This window comes from Bombina bombina, chromosome 5 (genome assembly GCF_027579735.1).
Source record: "Bombina bombina isolate aBomBom1 chromosome 5, aBomBom1.pri, whole genome shotgun sequence".
NCBI classification, from domain to species: Eukaryota; Metazoa; Chordata; class Amphibia; order Anura; family Bombinatoridae; genus Bombina; species Bombina bombina.
In genome coordinates this window covers 545,192,456-545,212,772 of record NC_069503.1, presented here as the reverse complement: position 1 = coordinate 545,212,772, position 20,317 = coordinate 545,192,456, and the positions used below count along the sequence as shown (strand labels likewise).

Below are 20,317 nucleotides of genomic sequence, written 5' to 3'. Positions count from 1 at the left end.
AGTGATGTCATCACGCCATTACGCATGACGTCACCCCGCAAAACGGAAAGGAGTGGGTGGGAGCCCCCAGATCTCCCTCAAGGTGGGAGAGGGCTAGCGACGGCTCTGAGCCGTCGTTAGCACCTGAGTGAGAAACTCTGCGACGGCCCAGAGCCGTCGTTAGCACTCAAGTAGTTAAAGGAACATTCCAGACAAAATTGTAATGCACATAAGTGCATTTCCATTTTGAATACAAACATTTTTACAATATACTTGTATTAGCAAAAATACTTCTAGTAAAAGCTACAGCTATTTGAAGAGTGTACTTAAATATGCTCCTGGCACCAGCATTTTAAACACAGCTTTTGCTCAGATAGTCTTAGGTGCTTGTATCATCTGGTAATGACTCAATTTACATCATTGCTAACATGATGAGCAGCTGTGGTATTTAAAATTCACTGAGAATATCTAACTGTGCTTCATATGCACGTGCAAAGAAAAATTCTAACACGTAATCAGTGATAACTTTTACTAGAGGCATTTGCCAGTGTTTGTATACTGTAAATATGTTTCTATCTAAAGATATAATTAATATATGTTCATTTAAATTCGGTTCAGAATGTCCCTTTAACAGAACAATGATTTATTTTATTAAAGGGACACTGAACCCCAAATTTTTCTTTTGTGATTCAGATAGAGCATGACATTTTAATCAACTTTCTAATTTAATCATATTATCACATTTTATTCATTCTATTGGTATCTTTATTTGAAATGCAAGAATGTAAGTTTAGATGCCGGCCCATTTTTGGTGAACAACCTGGGTTGTTCTTGCTGACTGGTGGATAAATTAATCCACCAATAAAAATAGTTCTGAACCAAAAAAAGCTTAGATGCCTTATTTTTCAAATAAAGATAGCAAGAGAATGAAGAAAAAATAATAATAGAAGTAAATTAGAAAGTTGCTTAAAATTGCATGCTCTATCTGAATCACAGAAGAAAAAATTTGGGTTCAGTGTCCCTTTAAGTAAACATTTAAGTCTTGGAATTTGTCTTGCTTAGTGTGTTTATGTGAGAACTTAAACTTTAGAATTAATATGTATTTTTTCCTGCCATTGTTCTTTTTCACTGAAACATAGTTTCATGTAATGTTTAATAGTGCGAAGGTAATAAAAGCTTCTAATGTGTATTTCATTTTCAGTATTTTAAGAACATTATTATTATTTCAGTGGGATAAGTGAAGTGTTCGAGCTTAGTCTTCAAAAGAGTTCAAGAAGCACATACAAGTAACTTTGCTTTGATGATAATTATTGTTAATTGAAGCCCAAATGAAGCATATATTTCTTTTAAGAACCAGGAAGCATTTGTAATAAAATATGTTATAGTTAATAATTGCACATTTTATAGACACACTAGTAATACACTATACTGTACTATAATATTCCATTAGTCCATTTTATTGAGAAATCACAAAAGATTAATAACAGGTATCAAGCTGTTTGCCTTGAACTAAAAAAAGGGAAAACATTAAATTGCAAGATATGTGGTTTTCATTACCTTTAAATATATCTCAATTCATTTAAAGGGATAGAAAGGTCAATATTGAAATGTGCATGAGTGCATTTTAACTTAAAATATAAACACTTTTGCAATATATTTTCATTAGAAAAAATGATTATAGTAAATGGGTCTGTTTTTTTCTAGAAAAAGGGTGCTTGAGAGGTGACATGATTACTTTATATAAATATATTCAAGGCCCATATACAGAGATAGCAGAAGCTCTGTTTATTCCAAGAAAATTGTTTGCGACAAGAGGTCACAATTTAAGGCTGGAGGAAAGGAGATTTAATCTCCTGCAAAGGAAATGCTTTTTTCACTGTAAGAACAATACCATTGCGGAACTCATTACCTAAGGAGGTAGTAAATGCCAATACCCAAGATACATTTAAAAATGGTTTGGATACATTTCTGGCTAGAAACATATTTCAGGGATGTGATTGTTTGTGTTAAATGGGTCACCTTTTAATGGGATTAATGTAAGCTCAACGCAAGCTTTTTTGTAAGTATATTAGATTTGTATAGGTAGAACTCGATGGACATCTGTCTTTTTCAACCGCATCTACTATGTTACTATATAATCACATTGCTGTGTTTCAGTGGCGTAACCAGCATTCAAACACCACATTTTGTCAGCAGTGGCTTATATGACACAAATTGAGTAATTACTAGTGCAATACACACCACCAGTAGCTCTCTGAGCAGGCATGATGTTTGAATCCTAAACCACTAGTTACACAGAGCATATGTACATATGCCATTGAAACAGTGGTAACTTTTTGCTAATGGAAGTATATTTAAAAATGTTTCAATTTATACATTCATGCACATTTCAATTTTAACACTTCTATCTCTTTAACTTGTGCTTAGCATAAGAAAAATGCCTCTTATATTTTAGTGTTTTATGTACGCAAAATTCTTGACAATATGTATGTGCTAGATTTGATTGACCATATTTAGACCTAAGTCTTTGTCTAATTTACCCAGTGTGCTAAATGTACAGCATGCATAAAAACTGTTAAGGCTATTTTGCTCCCATGCTGCCCTTGGCATGGCTTTAAGATTCTTCTATGGGCAGGCAGGATCAAATCTGTTAGCTAGCAAAACATAGCTGCTGGCAGCTGCTTACTTGGAAAAATATGTGAACACAGTTAGTGACTGTTGTCAGCTACAATCTAAAATTAGCATTGTTTCATAATTTAAAGTGACATGGAAGACAAAATTTAAAGGGACACTGAACCCAATTTTTTTTTTCGTGATTCAGATAGAGCATGCAATTTTAAGCAACGTTCTAATTTACTCCTATTATTCATTTTTCTTCGTTCTCTTGCTTTCTTTATTTGAAAAAGAAGGCATTTAAGCTATTTTTTTGGTTTAGAACCATGGAAAGCACTTGTTTATTGGTGGGTGAATTTATCCACCAATCAGCAAGAACAACCCAGTTTGTTCACCAAAGATGGGCCTGCATCTAAACTTACATTCTTGCCTTTCAATTAAAAATACCAAGAGAATGAAGACAATTTGATAATAGGATTAAATTAGAAAGTTGCTTAAAATTGCATGCTCTATCTGAATCATAAAATAAAAAATGTGGGTTCAGTGTCCCTTTAAATTCAGTTTGAGAAACGATACAGGTAAAAAAAAATACTTTAATTAAATTTTATTATTAAATTAATGTTTTCACTTAGTTTCCTTGTTAAAATGTGGCCCCTTCCATGAGAACATACTGAAGTAGGCTTAAAGGGACAGTCAGCGCCATCATTTTTGTTGTTTTAAAAGATAGATAATCCCTTAATTACCAATTCCCCAGTTTTGCATAAAACTGGGGAATTCACTTTTACCTTCTGACAGAAGTGGTGCACATTCACAAATCAGTGATATTGCTGTCTTTTTGACAAACAGTATCATGCACTAGATCTAGCAGCACACTACTTCTGTCACTGGATTCAACAATATGTGCGTACCTAAATGGTGAAAATGTATTTTCATCTGGTTCAGGTGCATATCTAGGCATTTTGCATGGATCAGTTAATAAACCATCATTTTGTTTCTTCTTTGTGTGTGTGTTTAATAAAATGTCCAAAAAATGTAACTCAAAACACAATTTTACACTATGAAACTTGTTAACTTAAATATGGACATCAAAATGTCCCTTTAAAGGGACAGTCAACACCAGAATATTTGTTGTTTAAAAAGAAAGATAATCCCTTTATTACCCATCCCCCAGTTTTGCACAACCAACACAGTTATATTAATATACTTTTTACCTCTGTAATTATCTTGTATCTAAGCTTCTGTTGACTACCCCTTATTCCAGTTCTTTTGACAGACATGCAGTTTAGCCAATCAGTCCTAGGTCACTTTACGTGCATGAGCTCAATGTTATCTATATGAAACATGTGAACTAATGCCCTCTAGTGGTCAAAATGTATTCAGATTAGAGGCAGTCTTCAAGGTCTAAGAAATTAGCATATGAACCTCCTAGTTTTAGCTTTCAACTAAGAATACCAAGAGAACAAAGCAAAATTGGTGATAAAAGTAAATTTGGAAGTTGTTTAAAATTGCATGCCCTATTTAAATCATGAAAGATTTTTTTGGACTTGACTGTCCCTTTAAGGTTACAATATTATACATTTAAAGTATGTTGTGTAATATTTCTCAAACACATGTGAAATTGTTAAATTTCTCAAAATGATGTGACATTTTTAAGTGCACATGCCCTGAATCGATATTATTGATTATTAAATGAAATGTAAACTGTTGTGCTTTACTTTTACCTTTTTTACTCAGAAGCAACAATGCACCATTGGAATCTAGCTGCTGATTGGTGGCTGCACATACTTGTCTCTTGACATTGACCCACTCAGTATGTTTATCTAACTCCCAGTAGTGCACTGTTGCTCCTTCAACAAAGGATACCAAGAGAATGAAGCAAATTTGATAATTGAAGTAAAGTAAAATGGAAAGTTATTTAAAATTGACTCTATCTGAATCATGAATAATAATAATAAAAATAATAGATTTAATAGATTATGAATAGGATGTAGTTTCCACATTTCTTCACATTTGCCAGGGAAAACCTGTATTTTGTGCCCTCTTAAAGAGACATAACACAAAGAAAATGCCCTAATTTTATAAATAATTGTATTAATGCGCTGTTGCTTGCATATAAATGTGTATTTATCCCCTGCAAAGAGATTAAACACAAAAGTCAGCAGCAGAACAACAACGCACTACTGGGGCCTGGCTGAACACATGGTTAACCAATGACAAGAGACATATATGTAAAGCCTTCAGCCACCAGCTAGCTCCCAGTAGTAGGGTGGCCATATTGCCGCTTTACAACAGGACACTTATTAAAAATACATATGTCAGGGCTGTTTAAAGAAATGTTTTGAATAATGTTCCGTTATAAGAACCCTAACATATGTATTTTTCATGATTCAGATAGATAAAGCGTTTTTAAACAACTTTTCAATATACTTCTACTATCAAATTGTCTTTGCTTTTTTTGTATCCTTTGTTGAAAAATCAGGACGGCAAGATCAGCAGCGTGCAGGTGTTTGCAGCACTATATGGCAGCAGTTCTGCAACAATGTTGTATATTACAGAGAGAGAGAAGTGCACTATCAGAAACGAACAACCGGCGATTTACCACCTGGGTGCAGCTTTTTTTTAGCCCAATAATGCTTTTCGCAGAGAAGAACTGACCCCGCCTATTAACAAAAGCAAAAGATGGCAACAATATTTCCTGTCATGTAGTGTTCCAGGCATGTGCACACTACCTATCTAGATATCGCTTCAACAAATAATAACACGAGAACAAAGAAAATGTGATAATAGAAGTAAATGGGAAACTTTTTCAAAATTCTATTCTCTACCTGAATCATGAAAGAAAAAAAAATTGGTTTTATATCCCTTTACGTCTAACATAATTTAGAGACACAATTGCACAATCAAATGCGAATAAAATACAATGGGCCCGATTATGAGTGGCGCATCAGCGAAAAGGAGTTTATCAAGGGTTTTTGCGCATTTCAAGTGTAGCGCTTGAATTACAAGTTGAAAGTATACACGATCGCTTGAGCACAATTGAAGTTAACACGTGTTGGGATAGCGAGTCCTCAGAGCTCTGGTTAACTGTTTCGCAAAGCAAAAAAGTGTCACAAAACACATTAAAAATACATTGAAAAGTACAGTTACACTCCAAATAACACTATCTAATGAATATTATTTTTAAAATAATGCACAAAAAAGTTATAAGGCTGGCAAAGGGCTTTAACATAGAGATACATGCACATGACATGTCTAAATATGTGTGTGTATGTATATATATATATATATATAATCAAGTCAGATAATAAGCACTCGCTGGATTTAAGCACAGCACACTTTATTAGGCAGTGACGTTTCGGGGCATTCACCCCTTCTTCAGACAACCTGAAGAAGGGTTGAATGCCCCGTAACGTCACTGCCTAATAAAGTGTGCTGTGCTTAAATCCAGCGAGTGCTTATTATCTGACTTGATTGAATATTACTTTAAGCACCCTGGTCTATATTTAGGGTTGGCAAGTGAGAGTGCACTATTTGGATCCAGTATATATATATATATTTATATATATATATATTATGTGTGTACATATGTATTTATATGTATTTATAAACGCATATAAACACATAAATACATATTTTATACATATATAGACATATAAAAGTGCATTGGAGCCCTTTGCAGTAAAGTAAATGAAAACATGTAAAAACATATTTTTTTATATATGTCTTTTTAAATAAATATAAACCCTGTATTGTTATTCTTGTTTTCTACAGATGCCTGTATATTACTACCCATCTGGACAGTACCCTACCTCAGCAAATCAACAGTATAGACCTGTTGCCTCAGTACAATATAATGCACAGCGAAGTCCACAGATACCCCCCGCACCACAACAAACAGGTATTTGCATCTGTCATTTTTATAATATATTATCTATATTTTTTTTTAATAAGTGCTATGTGTCCTTTCTGCTGTCCCATCTTTTGAACTACAAACATTCTTTGCTTTGAGGCTATGCAATCAGGATGCGCTATCTTGTCCCCGTGGAGAAATCTCTGGTGTCACCTTTACAGCTGCTAATAATAACATTTCTCAGTGCTATCACAAAGCTATCATTTTTTTTCTTTTATTATTTTGTTTTATGGTTTACCAAAGATGTTGTAAAATACAGAAGTGTAAAATAAGAAATCTGCTTTATTACATAAATACGAATGTTCTACTGGACTACGATTGATATACTTTAAATAGTGTTAGCTATAAACTGTACTATGGAAGGGTTATTGGCATTTCTAATTATTATGTTAATCAATGGTGCTAATTCACTAAAGCATAATGTATCTCTCAAAATCTAGGTCACTAGTTTTCAAACCTGTTCTCAGGCCTCTCTAACTGGCCAGATTTTGAGGATATCTGAACTAGAGCACAGTTGAAATAATCAGCTGATTAGTAACCATGGTTATTTTACCTGCTCTCATCCAGGGTTATCCTGAAAATCTGGTCTGTTAGGTAGTAGGGGTGGGCGAATGTGGTGAAAGTGCAATTTGGTTGGTAGAACATATAGTCCTGTGGACTTTCGTTTTGGACAATTGAATGTTGATAGGAACAAAAATACATAAAAATTCAGTCACCGAATGATATTTCTGGATTTCAAATGTTCCTTTCGTTTTCAAATGTTCGAATATCCACATTCAAAATTTTGAATATAACATTCGATTTAACAAATAATATTCAGAAGTTCAATAGTTCATGTGGTAGTGAATTTTGTAAATTGACACATAATAGATACAAATATATTACCGGTAATTAAAAATGTTCTATTACGAATATTGCATAATTTGAATATTACATTTGAAGAGAGCCTTAGAAATACTATTACAGATAAATCAATTTCAATTAGAATATCACATTTAAAACTAGCATTAGAAATATTATTACATTAAACGAATGTTAGAATGTACAAACAAATGAACAAATGTGTTAAAAAAAAAAAAAAATCCAATGTTGCAAAACATTTGTACATCCCTAATACTATTAGGACATCCTGAGGATAGGTTTGAAAACCGGTGATCTTGGTGAATGGGTTCCATATAATTACATATTATGGATGTAGATCTTTGTGTGAATTTTCAACAAATATAAGTATTTGTTTAGAAACAAATATCATTGAGACTGGTGTGACGGTAATTCTAGGTTTGTTATATGTGTCTTGATTAAGTATTGATATGGGGTGTGGTTTAACATTATGCTTACAAATTCAACAGGGAGTGGTAGTATCATCAGACTCAAGAGTCACATGAATTTTTTTTGATTACTAACATGAGAAATATTATAAACTCTTTTTAATAAAACATGTATTTTCTAACCTCTACTCAGACGTAAGAAGGACAAAAAATCATCAAGGCAAGTCCGCTATTTAAAATAGATCCCTTTCAAGGAGATGGTAGCTGTGTAGGTGACTAAGAACGAGACTATAGCCCTAAAGCTTAGTAAAGCGGCCTTCATGCACTTTCTCTTTAAAACTCTGTTTTACATTTTGCCGTTTGCTGTTTGTGGAAGTGTTTTAGAACCTTTAGTTCCAGTTCTTTATGACTGATTCTTTCGGGGTTAAGATCATATTTCTCTTGCCAAATAAATATCACACATACTGTCATGGCTAAAAAGTAAGAGTAAATATTTTTTTGAAAAATATGTGAATACAGTCAATTCTGTTTTTTTACTCATACTTAATTTTGTATATTGAGGTTAGATTATCTATTTGCCACGCCTATGCATAAAGGTATATTTGTGCAGAGCATTTAGCAATGAGTAATAATTTAAAGGAACACTACAGCCAAAATTAAACTTTCATGATTCAGACAGAACACCTTCCAATTCACATCTAGTACCTAAATATGTACAATCCTTTTATATGCACACTTTCTGAGGCACCACATCCTACTGAGCATGTGCAAGATTCACAGACTATACGTAAATACATTTTGTGATTAGCTGGGGGTTGTCACATGATGCAGTGAGAAGGAATATAAAACGGACTGACATTTATCTGAAAAAAATCTACTCATGTGAAATTCAAACTAAATGCTTTTATTTATTATGCATTTATTGATTATGCTATTCTACTGTTTAGTGGTCCTTTGACATGCAAATGTCTACACTATGTAATTTGCTGTAGTAAAATACATTTGTGTTTACGTGTTTTTTCTTCATTTTTTAGAATATATGTTTGTTTAAACCACTTTAGTTTTTGATATTTTTTTTCCTCGTTTTGTTATGAATAAAAAAAAAATAATAGAAGCATGTTTGTGCTTTGTAGAATTATGTGCCCAAATGCCTTGACTTACTATGTCCGCATTTGAAAGGTATGATAAGGGAACAGAGAAAAATAAACATTTTTACCTCTGTTGGAATAACAATAAAAGGACACACAGTGCCAATTCAAAGCATCAGGATTGCCTCAGCTCTGTGAGGCTGTAATGGCTCAGCAGAAACTAAGGGACATACTGCTGATTTTCCTTTGTTCACTTAAGTTTTAAGATCCTTCCTTTATTTACAGTTTTACAAACACAGCAGGCAATGAGATTGGCTAGAAACGGGTCGCAACAGTAGCCTTTCCGCACTGCAATCATGTGCAGCTGGAAGGGGGGCCGTTACACTGTAAGAGAGTGAGTAGCAGGTCTCACAGTGAACCGGTCTCTTTTCTTACTGTTTCACGCCTCTCCAAAAGAGAAAAATTACCTCTGTAAATACTGTTGTAATGAAACAATATTTTATGATGAATAATCACATTTGATAATGCAGATGATTTTTTTTCCCCTTGAATATTTAAAATACACATGAATGTTTTAAGGGACATAATACCCATATGTTTATACACTTGAAAGTGAAGCAGCATAACTGTAAAAGGATGACAGGAAAATATCACATGAACATGTCTATGTAAAAAAGGAAGATATTTTACCTCAAAATGTCTTCAGCTCACACTAGTAAGTGCTCTGTGAACAGTTATCCTTCAGCTACTGTAAGCTTTGTGCTGAAAAAAACAACAGCCAATCCGCTTCATTAGTGCTAATGACTTTGCTTTACTGTGATCTCATGAGATTTCATTAAAATCCTGAGAGATTTCCTAGTAAATTTCCTTAAACTGAGGAGGGAAATAACATGACTGTGCCTGCACATGCTAGATGCGCGCTCCCTTGCATGTAACAGGACTAGCATCTTTATAGGCTGGTAAAGGCCCTTTACAATGGTATGTGGCTGGGGAAATTTTGAGGTAAAATATCTTCTTTTTTTTACATAGAGATGTTCAGGTGATATTTTCTACTCAGCTTATTACAGCTATGCTGCATCACTTGTTTTAACATTTGGGTATCATGTCCCTTTAAATGAAACACACCAAACATATGTAGCATGTCAGATGTATCAATATGAAGGAAAAATGGATTGCATGCCAATGTGAAATTAACTATCTATGCAAAACCGTGTTGTTATATTTCTGAGGCATAAAGAAAATTGCATCAGAATGTGGTCACTATAAAGGAAGGAATTAAGGGGTTAATAAATATCTTGAACTTGTTTTCGGCAGGTAAACATTTCTGAACGTCAACAGGTAGTGTCAGTGTGTCTTTCCAATCAAGCAAGGCTTCTGCTGAGAATACCACCTTTTTAATTTTGTAATATTTTAAACAGATATGATTAAAGACTACCAAAATGGTGTTGTGGCGGGGTTTATTGATTTACATCACAGGTTGAAGGGCCCTTTTAATAGGGTGTAGGGATGCTAATAGGTAACGTGTACAATTACTCTTTTGTGCTCCAGAACCATAGATATATAGTTATATATGTATCTCCTTAGGGATTTGAACAGGGTCATTGTGGTTACAGCTGATGTGTGTTTGTTAGGTAATTGATTTTGCTATTTTGTGCTGATTATTATTATTATTATTTCATCTTTAATTGATTTCAGTAGGTAGTTGTCACACTTACAGGAAACAGCAGTACTGTGAAAGGAGTGCTTGTGTGAACCCACTTGCAGGTATGGAGTGATAAAGATTTCCTACTGCGTAGGCAATATACAGTTAGAATTCTAAGTATTAATAGTCGTGACAATGAACAGGAACAGATCTGAGAAATGTACTCACAATGGATATAATCTGGGAGGTACACAGATTTACTAATAAGCAAGCACCTTAGGTAAGCTGTAGGGACAGGGAGCACTAAATAGGTTTCATTATGACATCACAGAGACCCAGGTAAACCTTAAAGGGATATCACACAGGTATAACCAGGTAAACCTTAAACAGATATCACAGTAGTGTTTGTTTATGTTTGGTGAAGTGGCTCCCTAACATCATCTAATATGGCAGCAGTAATGTCAGTGTGTTTTGTGCATTTGCAAAACATATGTTACATTTAAATAACTTTTTGGGTACCTGTCAATAAATGTAAAGTGTTGTCTGGAAATTTATCAGCCCTTTGAACTGTGGAATTTGTTAAGCGAAATGGTTTTTCAAGGACTTTCCACAGAAGAAACAGTAGAACTTGGTGACTTATTGATTCAGTATTGCTAATAGCAAATATATTTGAAAGCAGATTCTTGATTTAACTTCATTAATATTACAATAATTGGATATTAACACTTACTATTATTTTGTATTAATTGGTTAATTAACATAGCTTAATAGATCAAAAATACATAATAATGTAGCTACATGTGTTACTTTTTTTTATATAATTTTAATCTTTATTGTAAATATAACAAGTACAGAGCAAGGTTTCAGTCAGAAGAAAAAAAAATGAAAAAAAGAATGAGATTGCAATTACATATCTGAATACATTCTTCAGCTTTTACATACAATTGTATCCAATAACATCAACAGTTAATTAATCATATATCGCTTATTTCACTTATTTTTCTCCCCTCTTATGTGTATTAAAGAGTGTATGGGACAGCAAGAGGAGTGGTAATAAATATGAAATATGTATAGAGAGGTTCTCTGCATGCATTTGATGCATGTGTTTTTGCAGTTTCTATGATAGTGAGTTGATGTATTCCTCCAAAATAAAGAGGATTGCATGATAGTGATCTAGTCTATTGGTGTGTAAATAATGGTATTTTTCTAAGAAAAGGGTGAGTGTCTAAGCATTCTATTTTGCCAGATATATGCGTTTATCGTGCTTTGTAATTTAGTGATACAGTTTTCAGGAATAAAGACTGGCATAGTTTGTAGAATATATAATATGTGCAGCAGTATCATCGTTTTTACTGCTTTGATTCTACCAAAAAATTTCAAGTTTTTGTGTTTCCATTTGGATAATTCAGCCTGCGTGGATTGAAGGAGTGAATTGTAATTATGGAACAGTATGAGTTGTTTATTATGAGATATAAACACTCCCAGATATTTTATGGGCCCTGGTTTAATTTGAAATTGATATTTATTTTCTATGTCTGCCTCTACCTCATGAGGTATGTTGATTGTTATTGCTTCTGTCTTGTTTTGGTTTATTTTATAATTTGAGTGTATACCGTAATAATTTATCTCGGCCAAAAGTGCTGCCAGTGAGCTCAGTGGGTAAGTAAGAGTCAACATAATGTCATCTGCATAAAGTGATAACTTATATTGTAGAGTGCTAATTTTGAGACCTGTAATATTATTGTGGAAAATTTTCTGACAAGAATTTCTATGGCCAAGACAAACAACAAAGGAGATAAGGGACATCCCTGCCTGGTTATATTATGTATAGTGAAGGGTGCTGATAATGAGCCATTAAGCCCAATTCTAGCATTGGGTTGCTGGTAAAACGCAAAAATTGTATTTATGACTTGATCTCCTAATTGGGTTAGAGAGTGTTTAAGAAAGGCCCAGTCTAGCATGTTAAAGGCTTTTTCTGCGTCTAGTGAGATAAAATTTGATGGAGTCTGGGTAGTGTAGGCATGTTCTAGAAGGTCAAGTATTTTAATAGTATTGTCATGCGTCTCTCTTTTAGGTGTGAAACCCCCCTGATTGTTATGGATGAGTGAGGGTAATAATTTATTTATTCTAGTGGCTAGGATTTTGGCATAAATTTTTATATTAACAATTGACATTTAACAATGAGACTGGGCGAAAGTTCTCGGGGCAGTTGGGTGTTTTCCCAGGTTGTGGTATCACAGTTATGTGTGCCTCTAACATTGTCGACGGGAAAGGATGTTCTACTCCAACATAGTTTAGGAGATCATGTAGGTATGGTAAAAGGATATCTGAGTATGTCTGAAAGTATTTAGTAGTGAAACCATCTGGGCCTGGGCTTTTACCTTTATTAAGTTGTTTAATTGCTTGTAGTATTTCCAATTGTGTAAAAGATTCATTTAATTCAGTTTTCTGTTCTTCAGTTAAGGTGGGAGTGTGGGCTTGAGCTATATATGCTTTGCTCCTAAGTTCCTTGATCTCTGATTGTTCCTGAGGGGTGATATTGTATAGTTTGGAGTAATATGATCTGAACTGGGTTAGTATGTCAGGGATCGTCTAGATTAGTTTATTAGAGGCAGTTTTAATCTAATATATATAAGATTTGATCTTTTGTTGCTTAAGGGCCCTGGCTAATAATTTCCCTGATCTGTTACCTTCATAGAAAAAGCACTGTTTAAATTTTAGTGTGTTAATATGATTTTCTAACATTAAATATTCATCTAACACTGATCTTGCATCGGTGAGTTTGATTTTAATTTCTGTATTAGTGGGGTTTAATTTATGCTCATAATCTATTTTAGATACATTTGATAAGAGTTCAGCATATTGGGATTGTTTGAGTTTATTCATCTGAGCTTTGTATTTAATGAATTCCCTTCTAATAAAACATGAATGGGCTTCCTAAACAGCAAATTTGTTAGTTTCTGGTATAGAATTAAAGTGGAAGTACTCTTTTAAGGATTGGCTTATTTTCTCAACGGTGTCAGTATTAAATAGAAGGGACTCATCTAACCTCCAATTGAATGGGATAGTAGGTGAGTCAGGCCAGCTTAGTATAGTGGTTACAGCTGAGTGATCTGACCATACAGTGGGGTTAATTTTTTTGAGTGGAGGATACTTGTAAGTCCAGGTTGGTTAGTAAGAAAATAGTATATTCTGCTATATGTGTGGTTTGGGGAGAAAAAGAAAGTAAAATCTTTGCGCTCAGGATTTATCAATCTCCAAATATCGTACCGGTTATTATCTCTTAGAGCATTCCACAGGAAGTTTGTGATCTTTTTAGATACATTGATTTTGGGGTTGGAGCTATCTAAATCTTTATTAAACAATGAAAATGAGGCCTTTAGCTATTGTTAAAAGTTTTTGAAACAATTATCTGAAAAAGGAGGTATGTTTTGTATTGGGAGCATAGATATTTATAAAAGCTACTGGTTTGCCATATAATAGGCCTACAATGCCTAAAAACCTTCCCTCTTTGTCTTTGTGGGAATGTAACAGTTTAAATGGTATTCCCTTTTCTCTTGTAAGATGTATCGAGTCCACGGATTCATCCATACTTATGGGATATTCTCCTTCCCTACAGGAAGTGGCAGAGAGAGCACCCACAACAGAGCTGTCCATATAGCTCCTCCCTTAGCTCCACCCCCCAGTAATTCTCTCTGCCTGCTTAACTGCTAGGAAGGGCAAAGGGAGTGTGGTGACAAAATTCCTCAGAGTACCATCTTTCAAGATGGAGACTATTCGGACTATTCTTCCTCTGATCCAGGAGAGTCAATATATGACTACCGTGGATTTAAAGGATGCGTATCTACACATCCCTTTTCACAGAGATCATCATCAATTCCTCAGATTCGCCTTTCTGGACAGGCATTACCAGTTTGTGGCCCTTCCTTTCTGGTTGGCCACGGCTCCCAGAATTTTCACAAAGGTGCTAGGGTCCCTTTTGGCGGTTCTAAGACCGCGGGGTATAGCAGTGGCGCCTTATCTAGACGACATCTTAATTCAGGCGTCGACTTTCCTGCTAGCCAAGTCTCACACGGACATCGTGTTGGCTTTTCTGAGATATCACGGATGGAAGGTGAACATAAAAAAGAGTTCTCTCGTCCCTCTCACAAGAGTTTCCTTCCTAGGGACTCTGATAAACTCGGTAGAAATGAAAATATTTCTGACGGAGGTCAGAAAATCAAAACTTTTAATCACTTGCCGAGCTCTTCATTCCATTCCTTGGCCATCAGTGGCTCAGTGTATGGAGGTAATCGGACTCATGATAGCGGCAATGGACATAGTTCCTTATGCCCGCCTACACCTCAGACCACTGCAACTATGCATGCTCAAACAGTGGAATGGGATAAACATTCTAGAACTGAGAGCGATATTCAATGCGCTTCAGGCATGGCCTCAGCTAGCTGCGGCCAAATTCATCAGATTTCAGTCGGACAACATCACGACTGTAGCCTATATCAATCATCAAGGAGGAACACGGAGTTCTCTAGCGATGATGGAGGTAACGAAAATAATCCGATGGGCGGAGGATCACTCTTGCCATCTCTCAGCAATCCATTTCCCAGGGGCAGAGAACTGGGAGGCGGATTTCCTAAGTCATCAGACTTTTAGTCCGGGGGAGTGGGAGCTCCATCCGGAGGTATTTGCCCAGCTGACTCAGCTATGGGGCACACCAGAATTGGATCTGATGGCGTCCCGACAGAACGACAAACTTCCTTGTTACGGGTCCAGGTCCCGGGATCCCCAGGCGGTACTGATAGATGCTCTAGCAGTGCCCTGGTCCTTCAATCTGGCTTATGTATTTCCACCGTTTCCTCTCCTCCCACGTCTGGTTGCCAGAATCAAGCAGGAGAGAGCTTTGGTGATTCTGATAGCGCCTGCGTGGCCACGCAGGACTTGGTATGCAGACCTGGTGGACATGTCATCTGTTCCACCGTGGACTCTGCCAATGAGGCAGGACCTTCTAATCCAAGGTCTATTCAAGCATCCAAATCTAACTTCTCTGCGTCTGACTGCTTGGAGATTGAACGCCTGATTCTATCAAAGCGTGGTTTCTCTGAGTCGGCCATTGATACCCTGATTCAGTCTAGAAAGCCAAAAGGTTACTCATGGATTTAGATTAGGATTCCTAGAATTTTGTCCTTTCTCCAAGAAGGATTGGAGAAGGGATTATCAGTTAGTTCCTTAAAATGACAAATATCTGCTTTGTCTATTCTTTTACACAAACGTCTGGCAGATGTCCCAGACATTCAAGCATTTAGTCAGGCCTTGGTTAGGATCAATCCTGTATTTAAACCTGTTGCTCCACCATGGAGCCTAAATTTGGTTCTTAATGTTCTTCAAGGGGTTCCGTTTGAACCTATGCATTCCATAGATATTAAGCTTCTATCTTGGAAAGTTTTGTTTTTAGTAGCTATCTCTTCGGCTTGAAGAGTTTCTGAGTTATCTGCTTTACAGTGTGACTCGCCTTACCTAGTTTTCCATGCAGATAAGGTGGTTTTGCATACCAAACCTGGGTTTCTTCCTAAGGTTGTTTCTAATAGGAATATCAATAAGGAGATTGTTGTTCCTTCTCTGTGTCCTAATCCTTCATCAAAGAAGGAACTTCTGTTGCACAATTTTTATGTGGTTCGTGCTTTAAAGTTCTACTTACAAGCAACTAAAGATTTCCGTCAAACATCTTCATTGTTTGTTGTTTATTCTGGTAAACAGAGAGGTCAAAAGGCTATGGCTACTTTCCTTTTGGCTGAAAAGCTTCATCCGTTTGGCTTATGAGACTGCTGTCCAGCAGCCTCCTGAAAGAATTACTGCTCATTCTACTAGAGCAGTGGCATCCACATGGGCTTTTAAAAATGAAGCTTCTGTTGAACAGATTTGTAAGGCGGCGACTTGGTCTTCGCTTCATACTTTTTCCAAATTTTCCAAATTTTATACTTTTGCTTCTTCGGAGGCTATTTTTGGGAGAAAGGTTCTACATGCAGTGGTGCCTTCCGTTTAAGGTACCTGTCTTGTCCCTCCCTTCATCCGTGTCCTAAAGCTTTGGTATTGGTATCCCATAAGTATGGATGAATCCGTGGACTCGATACATCTTACAAGAGAAAACAGAATTTATGCTTACCTGATAAATTTCTTTCTCTTGTGATGTATTGAGTCCACGGCCCGCCCTGTCTATTTAAGATTTAAAAAACTTCAGTCACCACTGCACCCTATAGTTTCTCCTTTTTCTTCCTAGCCTTCAGTCGAATGACTGGGGGGTGGAGCTAAGGGAGGAGCTATATGGACAGCTCTGCTGTGGGTGCTCTCTCTGCCACTTCCTGTAGGGAAGGAGAATATCCCATAAGTATGGATGAATCCGATGCATCACAAAAGAAAGAAATTTATCAGGTAAGCATAAATTCTGTTTTTTATCAAGATGCTAACTCTGTGTTTCTTGGAGGTGTAGGAGTTATGAAAATGTTGAGTAAAATGCGGGCCAAAGTATTGGGGCTCTTTGTGTTGTTTAAAATGTGTTTCCTGAATCAATAATATGTCACCCTGTTTTTTTGGAGGTCAGACATTGCTTTAGAGCTTTTGTGGGGGTTATTTAGACCTGTCGCATTCTGTGAAATTAAACATATTGTGTGGGTATCATGTGCCGTTCGCTACATAGGGAGTGGTGGTGCGATATATACCATAACTGTGAAGTAGATATTCTGTATTGTACAATTGGGGAAACCTTCTCGCATACATAAAACTACAATCAATAGTAACTTGTGTCAAGAACAAGAAAAAACAAACAAACAGAACATTAAAAAAAATAATGCACAGAAACTGGCTACCTGAGCCAGAAGAGATGTAACCAAGATCAAAAACAAATAAGATGTTCTCCTCTGTAAAGTATACATCTCCAATTCTGTAATAATTCCTTGGGGGGGAAATAACTAAACAGCCCAATAATTATATGTTAAGAAAAATAGAAAACACATAAGTGTTGTAAGACTTTCAACAGCATATTGGTGGATTGAACTTGGATAAGACACATTATTAAAGATAACCGGCTAAAATAAAGTTTTTGTGATCAGAATATACTCAACTACACCAGGGCTCTTTATGAGGGCAACTAATCGATTTAACTATGGGTGTTCAATTGCTAATGGGTAGAGAGCCAAGTAGTGTTAAAGTTTAAACATTTCTTAACTAATAAGAACCTGTATAAAATATCAAACCTATAAAAAAAAAACTTAATCTCAAACATTAAAGGTACTTTATACTCATCAGCCAACTTCAAGTCTGCATCATCTTCTGAGGTGTGTGCAGCTGGTGATTTAGGCAGCTGCGTTTAAAGTTTTTGCTTTTGGGTCTTGGGTGCCGCCATGAGCCAAGAAGATGAGGCTTGCCTGGTAGGTTTTAAGGTAGGTCCAGTGTTGTTGTTTTGAGTAGCGGTAGACATTGGTGGATCTAGGCCCAAAGCTCTGCAGGTATCTGGGATTTCCTCAGGAGATTTACAGAATAATCTCTGTCCTTCATGTATGATGTAGAGCTGTACTGGGAAGCCCCATTGATATGCAATCCTCTTGTTTCGTATGATGGTTGTAAGCGCTGCATACTCCCTGCACCTTTGGAGGGTACGGGGAGAAAGGTCAGCATAAAATTGTAAAATAGATCTGTGGAATCTTATCGGTTGGTTCTTTCTAGAATTTGCCATGAGTTCCTCTTTCTAGCCAAAGTTCTTAAACTTTATTATTATGTCCCTTGGTGGGGCCTGATCGGATAGTTTAGGGCATAGGGCACGGTGAGGTGTGTCCCAAAGAATTTCTGCTCCTGTGAAATTTCCATGCATATGTGAAAAGAGGGTCTGCAGATATTCAAGGAAGTCCCTTGGTAAAATGGATTCAGAGACACCTCATATTCTGATAATCTTCCTGCATCCTCGGTTCTCGAGGTCTTCTATTTTGTCATATAGCGTATCCATAGTGGTCTCTTGGTGTTCTAGACGTTGAACAAGTTGGTCAAATTCTTCTCTTAAATTGTCGCTACCATCTTCTAATGCCTCCATTCTGAATCCTAGGGTGTGGACCTCTTGTTTAAGGTCTGCCAACTCCTCTCGCACACAAGTGCAGATGATATCAGCTATGTCCTGTTTAGAGGCTAACGAGGAGAGGACATTTGATGGAATATATGTGGCTTCAGTGCTGCTATCATGTTTCTGGGCGATAAAGACGTTTCATGGGAGGTGTTGGTGGAAGTTTGTTCACCTGTGTTAAAGTAGGAACTAATAGAGTGCTTGTGCAGGGCTGTAGTTTTGGCATTTTTATCATGCCTTAGCTGTTTCTTCGTAGCCATATGTTTATTATTTCTTGCTTATTGTATATGGTATGTTCTTCAATCTGCTAACACTGATATCTGGTGTCAGGGGAACTTATGTTGTGGAGAATGCAAGTTTCTTATATTGTGGAAAATGCAAGACCCTTAATAATGAGGATCGTTTTAAAAGTTAAAAATCAGGCTCCTGATGCGATCACCAAAGAGTAATTAGAACTGCGTTTTGTGCATAAATGGCAGCTGTCGCTGCTTTAAAGTGAGGAAGCGTTTTTATGAAGGGTTGCATAGCAGGCTTTGTACCCTCTTTTATGTGGCTGTGCCTCGCAGTCTGCAGTCTAGTTAGAGTGCCGTGTTCCCTAAACCCTTTGGGTTTGGTTGTCAGGATAAATTGCGCACTTACTATTTCAGGTGCAGTGTAATGGCAGCTCTGCGCTAGAAAAATACATCCAGCTTCGAGGTATGTGTCTGTTGGCCTTATTGGATGGTGCCTCTGTGTTTCATTAGGCTCTGGTGACCTGAGGAGCCGTGTTTAGTGCCGGTTAGCAGGTTTTTACTGTATTAATGAGCGGCTGTTACACGGAGCTCTGGAATTACTCAGCCATCTTGGCCAATGCCGGTTCTGCCCCCCTACATTTGTAACTTTTTATTAGCATTTTATTAATTAAAATACATACCAATCATTAACAAGTGCTAAGATATAAAAAGACCATATGCATGGAAATAAAAAGGCCAAAACTACATTGATAAATCCAAATATTTTAGGAAGAGTGTTTTCTGATGGATTGGAATTCTGTTTATGATAGGTTAATGAGTCTCCATGCTACTAAATAATAAAAAAATGGACACTTACGGTTAGATTTACCATAGGTTGAGTGGACATGATTCGCTGAAGCGAATCATGTACTCTCGACCTCGCTAAATGCCGACAGCATACGCTGTCAGCATTTATTATTGCACAAGCATTTCTAGTATCAGTCTTACGACCGCTGCTTCTTAACTTCCATTTTTGGCGGACCAGAAACGATGGGGCGTCAATGTAGCGTCTGCTGCTTGTTCAATTGACCCCTTAAAATGGTCCACTCTCAGATTTGAAAAAATCTAGGAAAACTTCTTACAATCTATTGTAATAGATTTTCTGCAAAGGTAAAAAAGAGTTTTAATGTGTTAGTTTAAATTGTTTGAATACAAATGTTTTATAGAGCAAATTAAGTCTCCTTTTTACATACTGTCTTTGATGTCTCTTTGATAAATGCATGCAGTTCATGTTTTATTAAATAATATTTTATTATCCACAACTAATTTCTATGGAATAAAACATTTATTTAAATTTTAGATAACTAATATAAATAATATATAGCTTAAAGGAATAATAACCAAAAATATTAGTGCATTTCAATTTTTATTAGCAAAATTTTTGCAATATACATATTAGTAAAAAGAAACTTTAGTAAAATATATCAGCTGTTTCAGAGATAGC

General features: G+C 36.0%; 1 protein-coding gene across 4 annotated transcripts in view; it reads left to right on the top strand.

The window, feature by feature from the left end:
• LOC128660572 (cAMP-regulated phosphoprotein 21-like) overlaps positions 1-20,317 on the top strand; it is a 435,858-nt gene that overhangs the window by 352,868 nt on the left and 62,673 nt on the right. For all 4 annotated transcript variants that reach the window (XM_053714501.1, XM_053714500.1, XM_053714499.1 and 1 more), the window contains one exon: positions 6,364-6,490. In XM_053714501.1, coding sequence (XP_053570476.1) covers positions 6,364-6,490 — 127 coding nt within the window. The remainder of the gene's footprint in view (positions 1-6,363; positions 6,491-20,317) is intronic.